Source organism: Dicentrarchus labrax, unplaced genomic scaffold, assembly GCF_905237075.1.
Source record: "Dicentrarchus labrax unplaced genomic scaffold, dlabrax2021, whole genome shotgun sequence".
NCBI classification, from domain to species: Eukaryota; Metazoa; Chordata; class Actinopteri; family Moronidae; genus Dicentrarchus; species Dicentrarchus labrax.
In genome coordinates, this window is record NW_026136712.1 from 22,042,989 (window position 1) to 22,063,710 (window position 20,722).

A 20,722-nucleotide genomic window follows, 5' to 3' on the forward strand; every position below is an offset into this window, starting at 1 on the left:
ACAACATCATTCATCTTAACCTTCAAAATTAAATCCACTTTAATGTCTGCCATTATATAAATAAAGGTCTTATGGTGACATGACTTATTAAGTGATCTTTAACGTATTAAACTCTCATGCAAAAACAATTACAACAGAATTAATTGCTTGTTTTTTCAGGCCACTTTTTAAACTTTCCTTCAAGGAGAATAGAGGCGATGTTATCCATTAAGTCTGGATATTATCAGTGATGCTAATGAAGTAAGTTAATTTATCAACAGTCCAGTGCTTCTCCATCGTACATGACATTCTTCACTTTCTCCATCAAGTTCAATTTCTCAAACCCAACTCTAAGTCTTCTCCTTATTTGCCCCCGTCACGTGCAGTTCCACATCCTCTGTTCATGTGCTAATGCCATTAGCTGCTGTTCATCTTAATACTCTGATTAATAATTACATTGTTTCAGCGAGTACAGTTCAAAGTGAATTCTGGCAGAAAAGGCTCTGCCACCTCAGAGAGTTCAAGCAGTTTAAAGTCCGGCCCCTTTTAATTCAGCTCTGTCGCGCCCAGACATTTCCCCCTCAACAAAACCCAATTAAATGCACAATTACAAGTTGGCCAGTTTTACAAATCTGCCTTCAGTCCTCATCAATTATGAAGTGCGAGGTAAAGCCTTGGGTTGAGTGATTATCCCCGACAAACACACACACACACACACACACACACACACACACACACACACACACACACACACACACACACACACACACACACACACACACACACACACACACACACACACACACACACACACACACACACACACACACACACACACACACACACACACACACACACACACACACACACACACACACACACACACACACACACACACACACACACACACACACACACACACACACACACACACACACACACCCTTATCTGTGGCTCTGTGGTCTTAGCTCTGGTCACAGTTAGAGACACGTGCCGGCTGAGGAAATGCACAGCCACACACACAAAACCAAATGCACAATCCTTCTTATCTGCTAATTAATAAGCTAGCAGGGCTTGAGAATTTTTTTCACTTTACTGTATGCCAAAACAATGGCACTCAGTGTTCCCTCTGACATCTTGTAGAACAAAATGGACAGAAATCTGGACTTTTAGCAAACCACCACCACCTCTCATCATTATATAGTAACAGGCTACAGGAGGCAGATCAATGACTTTGCCTTATGAGGAAAATGGCTGAAATGATCTCTTACCAGCACTCCCTACCTACCAACGTAGTTTCAACCATCCAGTGTTTGCAGCTGTAAAACTGGGCTGAAAAGATGAATTACTGTGCATTTGTAGAGAGTGGGAAAAATGGCTTCCCTGCAAAAGAATGGCTTCAGAAGTCTGCTCAGAAGAAGAGTTTTGTTTTTTTTGTAATCATAATGGCCGTAACCAAGCATACACAAAGTACTCCTCTTGTTGAAACGTTGGAACAAATGTGCAATGATTTTATATCTCTATGTTGTTATACTTTTTGTAGTTTTTATGCTGATATGGACCTATATGTCAGAAATAAAGTAAAATTGAATACTGGATGTGTCAGAGCTCCACCTGTCACACGACCCTACCCATAAACATACTCTATCCATTGTCATCCATGGAATAATTTGGCAGAGCTTTTATGTAAGACTTATTACAGTCCTACAGACCTTGTAACCAACCGGAACTTTTGATTTACAGTGAGAATCCTAACTACATTTTTCATTCTCTTTGCATTTTGCTAGGTAATTTGCATTTCCTCAGATAATTTACTGAAGCCGTGAGGCTCAACACAAGTAATGGAATATGCTAAAGCATCCAAAAAGCAATAAGCGTCGTCAGAGCAATTCCCCATTCAGTCTGCATAGACCTCAGCTGCTCTGAGCCCCGCTGATATGTGGGGAGACGGCATCAATCCATTCTGCTCAGCCTAGACTGTCATTTCACCGGAGGCGGAGGGAGGTTCTGTTGAGTTAAAAGGGCTGCTGAGTCATGGTAAGGCTGCCAGAAAAAGAAATCAAAAAGGAACACAAAACAGGCGACCCCAACACGTGTGCAGACAACAGACTACAAAAGCACAGCAAAGAAAACACGAAAGGTAAAACAACAGCAAAGCAACCAAGCTGATGGAAATGGGGATGTACAGATGGATGATGGGATATCTTGTTAAGGAGTTTGCACAGCAAGTCAAAATTCTTTGGGAACAATTCGTAAATCCGTCATCATGATGCAAAAAATCTTGCACACTGACCGGGATACAGGTTTTTTCCATAAGCAAAACAATGCAAATTATATGTACATAAAAGTTTACCATTAGTTAATTTACAAATACAGATTTCTTTGGTTGCAATAAATGCAGAAAATACTTTTGAACGTCCAACATTTAAAAAAACAAACATTTAAGATGAATCATAGCCTTGCATGGCCATTAAAGCTGCAGACTTGAGGAAAAAGATGAACCTCTCAGTCTTAAACATCCTTGAAGCGGCTGGAACGAGATCACTGTGCTTATGGTGTTGAAGCTGAATGGAGGGACAGTAATGAGCTTTTCACTATTCAAAATAAGAGTGGGCACACAAGCTCAACTGAGTATTTACTCAAAGAGACACAGGGAGGAAAAATGAAATGATGAAGCACCAGAATAAGTGTGAGGAAGCACCCAAAAAAGGTCCCCCCATGAATAATGAATACTGCTTTTATATCCTCCTCACTCGCCTCGGATACTCCTGTTTTTCCTCCTCTCACCATCTCTCCCTCCATCCTTCCTCTCCTACACTGTTTCAGTCCACTCATGCTATCTTAAGTCACATCAGGGTAAGGGAACGAAGAGGATGCAGTCATCCGGGGCTAACACAGACTCGTCACACTCCCCAGCATGTGACTGGGTCTACAACCATGACACAACTTTGCACAAAGTGCAACGATTACATACAGGCCTGTTACTTCATATAGATGTTCCTACCTGTGTATTTGCTAGAAATTAGCCAATTCTCAAGCAAATTATCCCTAAAAGTAAGTCTATAGTGAGCAGAACCAGAACTGATCCAACACACTGTGTGAGAACTGAGCAAGCTTGGAAAATTGTTCCTCACATCCTGCTGGAAGCAGCAGTCAAACAGGAAGACTGTTCATTAACACTGTAAATATATTGAGGTGTTATTATGAAGAGAGTGCAAATCGACCTCACCATGTGTGCTGTTGTGAATATCAAATGCCAGACAAATTTGTGAATTTATTATTTGCTCACAGTGGTGCAATATAAAAACAACTGGAGAGCCTTTATCTTTCCTGAATGTGAGGGAAACAAGAGATTAACCAAACAGGCATGCTGAGATAAACGTTCAGAATATTTTTTTCCCAAATTAGAATGCATTTGATTATATGAATTGGGGGCTGATACAGCATCAAATAAGCTCCAAGTTGCAGAAACACAGACTAATGCTCTGTTTTCAGGATCTCTTCTTTAAATGCTGAATTACAGTAAAAATGACTGTGTGTATGTGTGTATGTCCAGTTTCAGGTTGGTCATCAGCTGCTTCTGCTCTAAAGCACGAGCCATCCCATTCACCACCTGCTTGTGCAACCCCCCTCCACCCCACCAGGGGCGCTACAGCCACTACGAGGACTCACCAAGATCCTTAGAGCCTTGACTTTCGCTGGCCATCTCGCCCATCCGCACCAGAGCGTCGAAGTAGCCCTTTGCAGCATATGTGACACCTGGAAACATGGAAGCATTGGGCATCAGATCAAGGGTGCGGAGTTGAAATGATGTCTTCTTCAGCTCTGCAACCCTCCCCTACAGCCACCCCGAAGAGAGGTAAGGTTGGGCATGGGAAATAAAGAGCGACAGGCGGAAATGGAGACCAGGCAGGAAAAGAAAAAGCTCTATGGAGGCAACTACAGGAAACAGAGATAAAGCTATAGAGACTATTCTCAAGCACAAGGAGTAAAAAAAAGGAAACGCCGTCTTCAGCACAAACCACTTTGGAGTAAAAAGATTAATTTATCCAAATTACAAAAAAAAAAAAAAAAAAAAACGGTATCTAGCCATCAAAACAGTTTAAAGTTTAAAACATCTCTGAAACTTTTGCAATCACAAGGATTGAGTTCTGGTAGCCAGTAGCCGGTTTCATTTTGGGTCCAATTCCAGGTTGGTGAAATATGTCCCACCCCTTTTTGCTCTGTGCTCCAATAACATTGAGCGGTTACATCTGAGCGCTAATGTTACCAAAACGCTAACTAACTAACAAACTCATTTACATCAATCATTAATTAGCTGGTTAGTTAACATTTTGCTAACATTAGCTTACTTACGATGTGACTATCTTTTAACAGAATCTTCAAAATGTGGTTACAGGAAAGGTCTTGCTAAGCTCAGAGGGAGACAAATCTTGTATCAGATCTTTAATCTCTACTCCCTCTTGTTTTATCACAAAGTGCACCATGTTAGAGGAAGAAGCACCGCTCTGCAAGCAGGCGTTCAGACCAAAAATAGCATGTGTTAAAACAATGCAAGAGGCTGCGCTGGGGGGGGATTTTATAGTGAGTGAAATATGATATATAAATTCAGCTGTATTCTATAAGACAGAATTGTACAGCTATAATCTGGCTGATAGTGTCTCATTATTTTCAGCAGTTTAAATCTCCCACTAAATGTTTAATGTAAATCATCTCAATATTTTAAGATGATCAGTAATAGTTCTAACAGCTAAAAAAAAATGTGGATCCAATACTGGGAATGATGAGATCCAATAAAAAGCAATCAAACCCAACCCTAGCACTCACCCTGGAGGTGAATTGAGTTTAATATATATGTGAAGCACATGGCTAGATAAGCAGACAAATCAGTTTTTTTTTGTAATTTGGATGAACTGAATCTTTAAAATCCTTAACAACACGATCTTAACAACTCTCTACTTGAAAGTATGCTGACAAAAAAACTTTCCACAGCAATGGTGTCAAAGCACTCTGCAATTCAAATACTGTATGTCAGCCATTATTCTCTGCAGTGCACTGTCACACAAGCCAGGGACACTGGCTGAGACATAACGGTGACTCAGGCCTTAAAAAACAGGGACAAGATGGCCTCAAGCAGCAGTGACAGTGAATTAAAGCAGGTCAGGGGTTAGCCACACAGGGACTGACAGCCATGATGACAGAGGACACGTGTCCAGTCAGGAGATACATATGGATGAGGGCTGAGTTTATTACTGGGCCGTCATGTTGATGGGTGTTTGTGCTTTGAACTGCCAGAGGACACTCATGCAGAATCCCCAGGAGAGGGGAAACATGAGTATTTATATCTCCACACGGAAAACAATGTAAAGCTATTCTGAGTATAATTCTAGTTTTACTTTGTGACGTGGGTCCACAGAGACACTGAGGAAAGCTCACTGCTACTGTATGCAAGTTATTGTTGTGGGAATGAAGATGCCGTCTGGCTGCTCAGTCTGCAAACATACTTAACAATTTCTCAATAAGACAATTTTGAGGCAGCCTCAGAAATAACTTGGCCTGTTTTCAGTTCTTTATCAAAACCATGAACTGAGATAAAAGCCAGAAAATCACTACACAGCGGTGCAACCCTCCCGGGTAAGCCATGACAGACAGACAAGCCAAGACCCTTTTCTGGCTCTTCCTAAGCCTCGCTTGAGTTAAGCCTAGGTGGGATATAACTGTGTGAGAGAGCGAGGGGATCGAGGTGAAGCTAAGGCTGCTGGTTGAGCATCGCTAATTTAATCGATGTCCAGAGAAATTGCAGCCGGGGGGGGAGCAGGGCCAGTTGAGGCAGGTTTAGCTTTAGGGGATGCTTTGCTTGTCTGTTGGCTGAAAAGTGACAGAGTGAGGAAGGTGGGAGAGGAGAGCAAGGAGGAGGAGGGTCTGCCAGTAGAGAGGATTAGAACAGTGATATAAAGCTGATACAGAGCGGAGAGTATCAGTGTAAATGAAACACAAACAAGAAAGAAGTCTAGCTCAGCTGAGATTGGTGATCCATCTTCCTTCAGGTCTTCCACAACGTTAATCAAATCCCCTTCTCACATTCCCTCCCAGTAAGCATTGATTTGATGATTTGCAGGTCCAAAGACATCTAGACATCTACGTTAAACCTGGACTAAACATTTTTAGATGTCTATACATTACATGCAACTGTTTGACATTGTCAGTTAGTGTAGCTAGGAACTGTATCCCATTGAAATTAGTTCTGAAACCATTAATTGATAGTTTGAGACAACAATATTGATAACAGATTAATCATTTATCAAGCAAAAATGTTGTGGTTCCAGCTTCTCACATGTGAGGATTTCCTGTTTTTCTGTTTCATACCATTGTTTATTGAATATCTTTGGAAAGTGTAGAACAGAAACACAAACAAGCAACAAAACAGGCCATTTAAAAGATTTCACTTTGGGCTCAGGGAAATTGTGATTAGCAATATATAAACAAAACGATCAAATTGACTAGCTGAAGAAATAGCTGGCATATTATCCAGAAATAAATATAATTATTTGTACTCCTATGTGAAATAAATCATTTAATTTCAGTTGAAACAACAGTAATTTAGATCTCTGTGCCAAATGTAATCCAGCTTTCACCTGGACTACATGTCTTCTGACCTTCAAACTACCAAATCAGTACTTACTGGCTCACTTTCCTTTCACACATGTAGCCTCTCCCAAGTGAGATGTTCTCTCTGCCCCGCAAACCTACAATATTTTCCAGCCTCACAGCTCCTGTCTGCTACAGTGCCCACATAAAGATTTTAATAAAGACTAAATTCCAGCTAAGAACCACATCCAGAACCACATCCAGAACCACATCCACAACCAATCAAGCCCGAACACTTTTAGACTCAAACAAACAAACCAGACCAAGTCAGCTTCCTGCCTCCATCCTGCAGGTTTTCAAAGTCCCCAGAGACACAAACCTGCCGCCCCAGTTCTATTCATAAAAACCAGAGGCTGCACTGGCATTTTTACTGTGACAATAGATGCTCGCTGGGTGCCCAGCCCTGCTCCGCACTGCTCTACTCTAAACCCTGCCTCTGTGCCGCTGCCTGGCATTGATGAAGTGTAATCCCCACTCAGGGAGTCGCAGGGCTATTTTTAGCCTTATCTATCAGACTGGAGTGAGGCCTCCTTTATTGGTCTTGTGGGCTACTGAGTCTTCCCTGCATTTCCGACTCCAAACACATGAAGAAGAGCCCTCCTTAACACTGTGTACACAGCATACCAAGCACGACTGCACCATCACTGAAAATATATGATACGATCCCGATAACCTCCTCTCTGCACAGTGACATCAAAGAGTGGAGACGAAAAGAGGTTTTCTTATCAATAAATGAGCTCAACATGTACATGGCCACGCTAAGAGCATTTCCCGCCTAATCTGGAAGTATGAAATATCTTAATCTCTGCTGACTGCATGACTCTAATCATAGTCCATGAAACACTAGCTGATAAGCTGATGGATGTTCTTCAGGACAATGATGAAGGAAGGCTATGCCTATTGCTGTTTATGTCACATATTTCATTTTAAAGTCAGTTTCTTTTCCTCCATCTCCTTCTGTTTTAAATTCTTTTTTACCCGGTCTTGTCCTGGATACCGGCTCGGTCTGTTCTCGTTTCCTTGGCCCCGTGGGGGGGAGGCACCGTTATTCTCACGACTCCTCCTGTTCCACTTCTCATTGGCTTATGCTCCACTTAGCTCCCCAAGATATTTCCAGTGCTTTCGTCTTTAACCTTGAGCCACTGCTGCATTTACACCTCAATCTCTCCGTCTTTTCCTCTTTCACACACTCGACAGTGCAAACACACCTGTGCAAGCCACAAAAAGCAATGACAAAGGATGTACAGTGGAGGCGGACATTTAAGATCAGCGTTGGAGGGACAAAGACATGTGGACATGGACATCATCACAGAGGAACAATCAGAGGACATCAACCCAAGAGTGTCAACTCTGATAAGCAAATCTTTAACATTTGAAAAAGATCTTCAGTGAACAAACCATTATTTGGACAGAAGATATTCCGTCTCTGCAGAGGAACATTAAAGTTGTCACTTTTGCGACAGAGCAACAAACTAGCTTCTGTAGTTCAATGCCTAAAAAAGATTCTGGAGGGCATTTGCAGACGTCATCAACACTAGAAACTAATGAAAATCTATGTGTCGTCATCACACCACATCTCTGCTCGAGATAGATTAAGAGGATATAAAAGCAGCGCCAAGTGTCGGGTCAGTTGGCCCTCTGCCTGGACTACTGGACAGACAGGAGGAATGAAAAAGGGACGACGACAGAAAGAAAAGAGGAAACTACTAGTGTACTCACTGGTGAGCGCCTTCTCGTAGCTCTTTCCCATGGCTATGAAGTTCCGCAAGCAGGGGTTGAACTGCTCCATGATGGACTGGAAAGGGAAAAAAACAGCACGTTTGGTTAGTCAAGTAGCAGGAAAGGAGACAACGATACAAACACGAATATGAGCTACAACGACAGAGCACCACTCTTTACTGGGGCATGAACACACACACACACACACACACACACACAGTCGTACACACAGCAGAGTCAGCTGAGCCAACCAGGAGGAAGAGGAGTGCAGCAGGGATTCATTTCAAGCTCACGGCGAGGATTGAAGGGATGAAATAGAGGGAAAAAGAAAGAGAGAGAACAAGTCACAGGGAGGGGGGGACTGTTTCTTCTCACCTCCCCTGCTGTCTCCATTAAAATAAAACCTGGTTTTGGCTGCTGACTCCCATAGCTCAGCAGCAGACCTGGACTCATCACTGTTTCCCTCCATTTCCCTAACACTCTCTGAACTCTGGCACACTGCTCCTGCTAATTGCTTTTTTCTAAAGGGTCACTTCACCAAAATGATATATAAAACACATTTTCTCACTTGTCTGGTGGAATCTATCCATCAATCTGTATGGCTACATTCAGCTATAGTCTTTTTATAACTGACACCATGTCATCATTTGGCACCATGGCAACACCCCAGTCAGGTCAGAATATGCAAGTGAAGTCAGCTGCACTGAACAAGGTTATATCATCAAGACTAGAGGTTTCAGATCGAGATGGATCAAGAAACTGCAGAATTTCAAACGAGGTCTGTGACAAGCACACCTCAGAAAGTTCTTCAGTAATAGAAAATATGAGAAAATACAAAATACAGAAATAATCAAACTATACATTCCATTGCAAGTCAGATTTGCAACCAAAATTATTTGATCAACTTAAAAAAATCAGACTTTTTATTAAATTAATAAATTTTTTAATAATTATTTTGGCCACTTGGGGGAAGTGGAACAATCTGTAAACACACATTGACACATTATAAAACTGTTATGGGAAACAATTGCCTATTTACACATTTAGCAGACACGGAGCAACAACATACCTTCACATGGCTGTGTTTTTGTCTTCCCCAGTTTGTGAGAAACATATGTGGCTCTAAAGCTGCAATAGGTAATTCTGTCAGAAACAACTGTCTGCTGCTGCCAGGCTGATGAAGCTGAGGGAGTGAACCAGAACACTGACATTGCGGGCCATGACCAAAACATTGAGCTGAATACGCTAAGCACTCTTAGCAGCACGTAGAGCTGAGGCGAACTGCAAGGTCACGCAATAATTCTCATCACTACTAGTTCGTTATTACAAGCATTGTTTCACTCTTTTCAATGTTAATATAAAAATATTGGTGAGAGTGGTGTTAATATTCACACCAAAAACACCTAAAACTTTGGAAAAGATTTTTTTCTTGTTGCACTACAAATCCTGCACCAAAATCTATGAAACACTGATCAGAACAGACCGTTCTGAATGCTCTCAAGTCATCAAATCCTGTAAGTTTCAGCTACAGCACTGTAAATATTTTACAGTGAAAACTGTGAGAATAAAATGAATAAGTCAAGCACCAGGAACATCAAAGAGGACTAAGACAGATCTGAGGGTAGTTTTGGTGATCAGTGCAGATTTAACAGTCAGCAATATGAGATATGACATTGATTCTTGCATTATGTTCTAGGTGATCAAAGGACACAACCAGAACTGAATTATTCAGGACAGATACACATAAAAAGGCACATATTTAAAGAAATATATGATCTAAATCTCATGAAAGATGACAAAGTATCTGTCAGAAAACAAGCCCTCATTAACAAGTGAATGAAAGTCAAGAAGAAATGTATAATGAGTTTTACTGCCTCTGTCAGGCTCCGCAGTGACTCAGCCTCCCCCTCAGTCCAAGCTGCCCTTTCACTCCTGCTGTATCTTCGGCAAAACCCAGCAATTTAAAAAAACAGCAATTCTTTCTCTCTTTGACTTTCTTTTCGAACTTTGAAATGGCAGAATTGTCAAATGAGCAGCAAAGGACGGAAGGAGTGAGAAGGTAAAGGGAGTGAGGGATGAGTGTGAGACGCAGGAAGACTCAAGGCAGAAGAGCAGGTGAGGGCTTTAACAGTGCAGTGACCGACATGAAGCCGTTGAATTATCAAGATCTGGCCACATCAGTATTTTGTCACAAAAACCTCTGTGGCAAAATAATTTAATTCCAATGGAATTGCAGGCATGGGTAGATTCTTACTCACTTTGAGTTTGTTAATAGCAAGATGTCGGACCTTTGAGGGAATGAAGAGCCAAAGCATCCAAAATGGAGGAAGCTATTGTAGCTTATTAGCAGCATCATCCACTTTCCTTTAACTCCCTCTGTCCAAGCCACTTTCACGCCAAAACGTGTAATAGACTCGCCTGTCCACTGTCGTTCCACCATGTCAGCACCACGTTTGCCTCATCTAGGCGTCTAAACACATACATGTTCCACGGTCAAGTTAGCAATACAAAATATGCAACATCCTGTTTAGACTTCCACAATAAAACATGACAGTTGCTGTTTGGTTAGGTTTGGGCAACAAATTACTTTGAAAAAAAAATCAGTTTGGGTTCAAATAAGTATGTGAGTTACCTAAGTTAAGTACGTTCATTCAGTAAGTTATGCAAGTTCACTTTTGTAAGTACATAGGAGTGTATGGTATCAAATTTTTTTAATATATCTTTTGAATAAAGTGGCGGTTAGAAACTGAGCTAACAAGCTATTCTGAATGACTAATGCATGTTCCTGGCTGTCTTGCTCGCCAGAGTTATTAACCAACGACCACTGCAAGCAGTCTCAGTCACAAGCATCAAGAACCACATATTTTCCAAAGATGTACCGATGAATTTCACGGTGCCATTTTCCTGTATGACTCGACCTCTATTCAGTACTAGTTTAGTTGAAAGGCAGCAAGGTGTTTTGAGGTGGAGAAAAGCCAAAATATTTTATAGCCCTGGAGGAGGAGGAGAAAAGTAAGAAGACAAAAGGGGACAGAGAGAACAGAAGAATGAGCATAAGGCAAGGGGAGAGGAGGGTACATTTGAGGTTGACAGACACATCTTTGTCGTGGCTGGTCGCTACGAGGGATGCCTGCTAATACCCGCCGGCTGACGCACAACAGTCACCTTGGTACCCAAACTTCACCATGACTTCAAAAAAGGGAAGAAGTAGGGCAGGACGACACAGGGGTGCAAGAAAAACAGGCTGACTGCCCAGTGAATGAAGAGAGAGAACAGCTTCAAGGTGCTCAAATGAAGTGAAAAAAAGCTTAAGTAAGGAAGTGAGGAGGAGTGGGACATGGACTGAAATGGGATAAAATGAATACATCTTAAGCAGAAATGGATTTTGATTTATGCAAGGTTCAAGTTGATTTGAGGCATTTCTGGTTAGAAAACTGTTTGTACTTCTGATTAAAAGCTTCCTGCTGTGGATTCCTGGGGAAGATTTTTCTAAACTTGCTCCACTGCCATAATGTCTGATGTCATAATCACACAAACATGAGGAAGAAAAAAGAGGTTAGTGGTGCTTCTTTGTGCATTTCTGAGGACAAACCAACCTATTTATACCCTGATTCCCTCTTGCCCCCTCGCTCCCATCTCTGGGTGTGTTTTCTGTTACGTAAGGTGGCGGCTGCTGAACAAACCTAGTAAGTGGAAGTGCTCCAGCAGCAGTAATCATTGCCGTGGCTGTACCACCACTTGGCAGGAAGAAAAGACAATCAACAAAAGAATAAATATAGAAGATGGAGAGCAGCCCAGCTCTCATGTCTAAATCAACAGATTTACAGAGAGAGGACTGGGAAGTGTGTGTGTGTGTGTGTGTGTGTGTGTGTGTGTGTGTGTGTGTGTGTGTGCGCACTTGTTTGTGAATGCTTACATGCCTGTGAGTGAGCGAGTGAGTGATGAGGTTTGTTATGTAATCACTGTCAGACAGGTTTGGCCTCATATGTCGCATTTCTTTCACTGAGTTAGTACGGTTGTCAAAATACTGTCAAGGTTTCAGATGTAGTTACTGACATGTGAACACACACACACACACACACACACACACACACACACACACACAACAAATAAGATTAGATAAATGTTTTCAACTTGACTCTTTTTAAATTCATCAAAATAAGCCAATTTTTTTTTTTTACATTCAAAGCATGGTGACATCTCGTTAAACATGGCTATGGAAAATACTATGTGTAATGCCCTTCACCCAAATGGAATCATAACTAAATGGAGGAAAAGTAGAGGTTCTTTGGTTATTTTCATATATTTGGGGATCCTACTGTGTATTAGCAATTATTTACACTCTCAGATGGCTATTCTAAGTGTCTGATGGCATTATGGAAAGGATCCCTACAGAGATAGACATTTTCAGACAGCCCTTTCCGACAGGTAACTGAAGCTGTTATATTGCTCCCTTCAAAGACACCAGACTCCTTTGACAAAAAAAGCAATTTTACATCGCAGAACATGGGAGTTTCCAGTCTACCGCCGCCTCAATCGGTGAGTTCCTGTGTGTTACTGTGTGACTTTGGTTTTTTAACATCCCTTTAAATCTATCTTTTTAATCCAGTCAGTGGCAAAAACAAGCACTTTTAGTGGACACGCTTTGACAGGAGGTTACGTTGCAGCTCATTTCACCGCTGCCAGTTGAGGTGACCTACTGGACCAGTTTCAAAACTTTTTGTACCCATTAGTTATTTAAACACAAAAAAAAAAGAAGAAAGAAAAAAAATAGGGCCCAGGTTTAGAAATACTTGAGTTAAACTGTGAAGATCAATACCACTCTCAGGTCTGTATGTTAAATATGAAGCTCAAGCCAGTAGGAGATTACTTTATATTAGTTTAGCTTAGCATTAAGACTGGAAACGGGGAAACAAAGTGCAATGTGTTTCAGCCACAAATGTCTGCACAGAGTAATACCATATTATAACTGTGAATAACGTCCACAGTAGAACTTTCTTCGCAGAAACAGACTGCACCTGTCAATCACCATCAGTGCTCCCCTGCACATGCTAATGATGAACTCATTTTCGCGCCTTCGTCACAACATACTCATACGGTTTAGGGGATAATTTAATAGGATCATTAACTTGGCCGGTCCTGGCTTAATCCACACTCAATCAGCTGAGCTTGTTCCTTCAGCTACAGGGACTGAGGCTGATTAGCATTCCACTGAATGAAAGACCATATTTGAGTGCATGGGAAATGAGAGGGATTACAGAGCAAACACTGCTTTGTCTCACTTTGCCCGTGTGCTTCGGTCATGTGTTTTAATTGACTCGCTAATCACCTCCCCGATTGAATGCCAAAACTCAATAACAATACAGGGATTGTCTTATCACGTTGCAGCGTTGGGGAAATGCTCTCATGAATGTGCTTCATCTCTCAACAAAAGTGAATGTTATCTGGAAGTACCAGCATAATAACAAATGGTACATTATCTTCTGCTTTGTTGAATCAGTCACCTAGATCCAAACAGTGATAAAGATACTCAGATATTTCTGTTAACTGATCTGAGTAAGATTCTACCCAAAGATGATACACTGTTTTTATCAAACCATTATGCAGATACAGCGTAACCAATGCAGCATTTTTAATGTCCTGGCTCCCTGACAGGAGCAGACTAAATGCCACAGCGGAGCTAATCACTGAACACTTTGAAATCTACCATGAAGCATATCAGTGATTCCACAGGGAAGATTTTATACAAATAATTAGAAGACCAAAGTGAAATTAACCTTCTGAGGGAGAAGTGTGTCTACAAGTTGTTGTCAAGATATCTAAAGCGGTGGTTTTCAAGCGTTGTGGTCCAAGGACCTCCAAACTGATACGCGTCAGGCCACCAACCCGTATTTGATAAAAATTTACTATCAGGGGTTTCTGTATGATATTCCATAACTGTCTAGATAACCAGTGACACCTATGACAAGAATAGTCAATCTCATTGAGCTAACTTTAATTAAATAATAGTTAAATAAAATATTTCCCTGCTGGTTTAGTGCATACACACTAGTCACATTTGGCAGCTTAAAGAAAATTATTTATTATTTATTTTTCCATATTTATATAAGCAATAAAAAGTGCTAATATGACATGTCAGTTAATGGAATTGATTATTAAAAGAAAATAAAAACTGAGCACTGAAATTTGAAGATTTGATGTTTTTTTTCCCTTTTACATTTTCATAAATTTTATATTTTTCAGGTTTTGGACTGTTGGTTGGACAAAACAAGCATGTCATGATGGCCAATCTCTTCACATTTTATACAACTGAAATAAAAATAATCAGCAAAATAATAAATAAAATCATCCTCAGTTTCAGCCTGAAAATCAAATGTGAGCATCAAAATAGAAACACGAGCCCAGTCACACACACACACACACACACACACACACACACACACACACACACACACACACACACACACACACACACACACACACACACACACACACACACACACACACACACACACACACACACACACACACACACACACACACACACACACACACAGGACTTCAGAGGAGTACAATCCATCTCACACTGACATGTTGTTAGTCTGGCCAGCAACTGAAATATTTATCCTCACAAGGAAAAAAAAGCAAGATTCTCTTCGTCTCTCCAAAGGACATTTTGGCTGGTCGGTGAGGCAGAGGTTCAGTCTGGAAGCTCCAGAGTGTGAAAAAAGGTGTGTGTGTGTGTACAAGTAAAACTCTGGAATATAATTGTGTTTGTGTTTAAATGCTCGTGTGTTTATCTGTGTGTGTAGTTGTTCCAAGTGCACTGCGCTGGCAGGCAGGACTGGCTGCCATGTAGCATCAGTTTCTGCAGTGGAGATGAGGATTTGGGCCTGTGATTGTTGTTTTGTTTTTCTTTTGTGTGTGTGTGTAACAATGTATTGTCTCTTTGTTGTTTAGGTGTGAAGGTCTGTTGCTGTGGTTTCCTGTCAAATCTGGTTTATTGAGCATGAGTCCATCATATGGTCATTTGGCACAGGCAAACTACCCATATGACAATTCCAAAAATGTACGACCGTAATATGGCCATTTTCTGATCTGCCTTCTGTTTTGGGATGCAAACCACAGCAACCGTCGTTGCATTTTCATGCTGCAAGCCACTCTCCCAGCCGTACTACGCTCTGACCAGGGACTTTGTGGGGGTAAAGTAATGACCAGGGAAACTTAAATTAGAAACCTCCAAAAGGTTCCTACTCCCTGGGGAAAGTTCCTGCAATGGAAACGTGGCGATGTGCTACTAGGAATAATAGTAATGGATAATTTGTCTGATTCAAATTCTCTAATTCAGTTGGAATTGTTAACATTGTTAAAATCTGACTGTGAAGGAAACAGATACTAATGTAGCTGGAAGCAGAATTTGTGTGTGAACACAATTGGCCATTGCTGCTCTGGAAGTCAAAGTACCTGGTTTACAATACACATCTTGGTACAGTCTTGTTTGAGAGGTGTTATTAGCGAGTACATCTGGTCAGAGACATCGGCCCCATTAATTTAATAAAAAAAATGAAAAGCTGTCTTTGTTGACTGTAAAGCATCTCTGGTTTCCTGCATCTAAACCAGTTTTACAGTGTGTCAAAGAACTTCTAAGTTCATAGCCTGAAAACATATCTTTATCCTGAGAAAACGATCCTGTGGATTGTAATTGTACTCTCTTGTCTACCCTGCGTGTCAGGATCAACACATTGGTTTTACATTACACTCTGTGATGCATGGTCCATAAAGACAGTATATTTCCCATAAAACAAATCCAGTGGTATTTCACTGTTACCATGCTTATAACAGATGGCCAATGCGAGGAGAGGGAGACTGAATAGGTAGCAGCTAGCCCTCAACACCAAGGTTAATAGATCTATCAGAGCAACATGGCAGCACATGGACATCATGTCCCATGATAGATGAGTGATGTGGAACAGAGCCAGAGGTTATACAAGCTATTAATAATGGAACAAGGGAGGCATTTCTCTGTAGTGTTTATGACAAGTTCAGGAGCATTCAAACGAATAAAGACTAACACACACATTAAAAACGTACTCTGGTGTAAACAATTGTAGCCAAGTAGTACTCAAAGTACTCAATCCCTTACTAAACTCTAATTAGTAAAACCAAAATGGAAAAAATATGTCACTGTATCCCACAGTTACCACACAGGTAAGCAAACTAACAACTAAACACCTGAGAGAACAAAAGTAAGAAAACAAGCAGCATAAAGAACATTGTGACCTAGCTGGCTCTGCCACGATGGTGAAGGGGAGGCAGTCTGTGTGCATGTGTGTGTGAGTGAGTGAGTGTGTGTGAGTTGGCGGCAGGAGACGAGTGTGTGGGGTGAGTCAGAGCCTACATAAACAGCAGCAGGTTCATATCATGTCGGGGCGTAAATTACTGTAAAGCCGAGCCAACCATGTGGCACCATTAGAACCTGCTGCGCCACTCGCTGCCAAACAGATTAACCAGCAAGAAGGGACCTGGCAACCCCAGCAAGGAGGGAGGGACACACCAGGTGGACACAAAGACAGAAAGAGAAGAAAAAAGTTTAAATAACAGGCAATGGATTCACGTTTCTATTTATAATATGGCCACTGAAAAAAGCTTTCTTCTATCAACAATTTAACCTTCACTCAGTGTAAGGTTTGTTAAAAGGCAAGAACCAGGAAGCACTGATTTTGTGATTTGCAAGTCAGAGGATTAAGTTAACATTACGGCTACAGTGCATTAGGTTTTTTTCAGATGACAAGGTGTTTCAACAGCATTGTCCATGTATTTCCATGTGAAACAGGTCCTAAAGACACGCTGAAATATACAGTATAGTCATTGTACAAAGGCAATGTGTTTTAGGGCGTCCATACATTCTAGCCTAGGAGATACAGCTCTAAAACCACATCACAACCTCTGTGGCTGTAAAATTAAGTGGAAGTGCGAAAAACTGCAGTTCCTCGAACAGCCACTTGAGGCTGGTTGCAAAGGGAAGTCAATCTCCATAAGCCGCCATATTAAAAAGACCCAATTTTACAGCACTGCAAAGACAACTGCTGGTCGACAACCAGAGCCGACCACACTGAGCTTCACAACGGCTCTTCAGAAACATATGGATCACAGAGACTATGTCCAGTTTTATTTATACAGCCTATGGCTTTGACAAGACTACAAAAGTCTCCACAGATAAGGTCCACTAACATCACTGCTGCAGGGTTCAAGTTTTTTCTCTTCTGTGGTCAAGAACAGCTTCTGTGATAAGATATCATAAGGATATTTAATGAAGTACTGACACCAGCTTAATAAATGGGTCTTAGTCTGTATTCTGTTCCTCCACACTGACTAAAACTAAGGTCACGTCCTCCTCTCAACACAGAGGATTCGACGCTGTGACTGCAGGAGGTGACATCATGTGAAGGTCAGTCAGTCACATATAAAATCCGTCTCTACAGGATGCTTGTGGACCGCCACCCTCCAACCCACCGAAAAAACATCACTGTAATCACCACAAAGTCAATAGTTTCAGTGTTGATAAGCACAGTTCACCCTTTGTTCCCCTTCTGTTAGTCGTGTGTGAACTGGTCGGGATATGGAGGTTAACCAGATTATACGCACACACACAGGAAAGGTCATTTACTCCAGGTGGTCGCCCTGGAAACGGGCTGGGCTCGTGCGGCGCTGGGGTGTGTTTGGCTACCACTCACAAGTCAAGGTGACCCCTTGTCATCAAGTTTTACTGTGTGCGTGTATGTGTTTGTGTGTGTGTGTATGACATCCCCTCTCCATAACCTGCCACCACACTGCCATTTCTCAACGTGTACAAGTGTCAGCTGGTGTATAAACACTCATCAGTACAGCACAGAAGCAATTTGCAGACACCACATGACGTTTTCAATCAAACAGCACAGGTTAATGTCCTGAACAAACACACATACTCTGCTTCCAATAGTGCTGTTTTATTCAGCAAGGACCTACGTAAAAAGATGTATGGATTTTATCTACACCTGAGCTGATTTTTATTTATTTTTTTATTATATTCAGAAATGTTCTTTGGTACATGGGACTTAATTTCACCCTTTTCTGTGTATGAAACACATCAAATCCAAATAACAACTTAATAATCCAATTATATGACAGGATACATCAGTTCTAACAAAACGTGTGTGCGCTGTATTATCTTACTCAATGGTTCAGCAAAGGCATTTCTTTGGTTAAAGCCACATTCCACACGCCCTACTGTTTTGTTCTACTGTGTGCTTTATCACAAATGTCTACTGATAAACAGAAAGGTGTTTTTATTCTCACGATCCTTGACAGGAAACTTTCCAAACAGTAAAAAGGGATCAGAATGGATGTTGCTGATAGCTTCAACTCAACCAGTCATCTTTCTTTCATGAATTTATTAATATATTATGTAACCATAAGTATAACCAGCTTACAGCTTTAACAAAATGAGGAGAAAATGTTGCAATATAAATGAAGCTATCAGGCAAAGGGAAAGCACATGTTCTTAATGTAATGTAGGCTGAGGTTACATTTCACCCGCTCAATCAGAGCTTATTACTGAGAGCAGCTTGTTGCAGATGCCTCCAGGCAGCCCTGCAGCAAAGCATGGATGCAGAAGAACCCTCAAACATCTCCATAGGTGAAATCATCAAACAACACAAAGTTGAAAGAATATAGATTACTTGTGAATGTATACTCAATATTTTATACATTTCAAGAAAAGCTTGAAACTACTATTTATCGCAACGAGGAGGTTATGTTTTCAATCCTGTTTGTCTGTTTGTTAAGTGAGCCAGAAGTAACAGATTTAAATTGAACCTGGTAGAACGTTGGACCAAGAAACAAGTCATTATTTTTTGGTGCCCATCCAGATTGAATATTTCCAAATATTTTCTAATATTAACACATTTGTGTGCTTTTTAAGTGCAAATATGTTGTAAATGGACCTCACTTTGTCATAAGATGCACACACACCCAAAGATACACAGATTCATTATGCAAAAAAATTTGTGGAGAACATTGTTGCTAATGTAGAGATCCACACTGCATTATAAACTGTATTTGATAAGCTGATGTGTATACATTATGTCCATTAGTGTTTTGCTGCTGTCCCTCATTATTCTGTTTCCCAGGAAATGGACATTATTTGCTTCTGCTCAGTCAGTGTGACAATCACCACGCTAAAGCCGCACTGCTTCAACGCCCTCAGGAGATGGAAATTCAGTGTCTATCTGCTGTGTGTGTATGAGTGTGTGAGAACTCAGCCAATTTCCCTTTCAGATGAGCTCTTATCTGTGTGCAGGCGAGCAGAGGCAGAGTCAGCGCCCCCTATTCCACAGATGCAGCTTTAGAAGGAGACAGGAGGGAGGGGGGCACTTCCGCTGCCATATAGGGGAGTGCTGGAATTCCCCCCCGTGACAGGGCAACCCATCTTTATTCACCTCACGTTCGGCTCATACCAAGGGAAAGCTGACGGGGTGGTGGGCGAGGCGAGAGCGAGTAGGTGACAGGAGGGAGCGAGGAAGTCTCCACCACCATCACATGAGAGAAGGTGATCATCATCATCATCGCCTCAGCGTGACGCATCTCATTTGGTCTACACACATTTCCAAACGTACATGTGAACGGGCATATGTTCACATGTTCATTCACAAATATCACTAGCAAGGTTAGGATTTCAAAAATAAAAAAAGAGTGGCAACATTTCCTGAGCAAAGACACGAGGCACAGAGGGAGTATCTGCACGTGTGCCAGGATGTGCTTTACAGCATGCAGGAATCGAAAGGCTGCAGCCTAGTGCAGCGGTGACATAATGGTGCATCTTGGCTTTAACTCCCGTGAGCACACCTCATTATCCCTCCTTTTCCCTTTCTAACCTCAGATTGCAGATTAAATGTCACTCTACAGCAACATCTCCAATTAAACACACAAATACACACATACTGCAGCGGGAAATTCCTGCTTTTTCTCGCCTGTCAGGCCCTTCCCCCCTTAATTTCAGTCTAATTAGAGTCAGAAATAATAGTAGATCCACATTCTTGTCTCCTCACGCCGCTTCCATTTACTCTGTTCCATCCTCTGTCTCTCTTTGGAGATCTGTCCCAGTAACTTTCCTTTCATCCTCTGCCAACCACCCGCTCCCCGACAGCCTCCACCTCTCCTCCCAGATCTCCCTCCAGCTCAAGTTAGATAACTTACAGATGTACTAAAGGCTGCTGACGTACTGCACACACACAGCAGATGCCAACAGTTATGTTGTATGACAGCTATGAAAGCTGTGTTGTAACAGAGCAGTAAATAATAAAGGAGAGCACCGTATATATTCCTGCACCTCCGCTGA

General features: G+C 41.5%; 1 protein-coding gene across 6 annotated transcripts in view; it reads right to left on the minus strand.

Moving 5' to 3' along the window:
* baiap2b (BAR/IMD domain containing adaptor protein 2b) overlaps window positions 1-20,722 on the minus strand; it is a 72,059-nt gene that overhangs the window by 43,988 nt on the left and 7,349 nt on the right. For 5 of the 6 annotated variants that reach the window (XM_051417022.1, XM_051417020.1, XM_051417026.1 and 2 more), the window contains exons 2-3: window positions 8,347-8,422; window positions 3,652-3,738 (exon numbers count right to left, since the gene is read on the minus strand). In XM_051417022.1, coding sequence (XP_051272982.1) covers window positions 3,652-3,738; window positions 8,347-8,422 — 163 coding nt within the window. The remainder of the gene's footprint in view (window positions 1-3,651; window positions 3,739-8,346; window positions 8,423-20,722) is intronic. The other variant, XM_051417023.1, reaches the window with a different exon arrangement.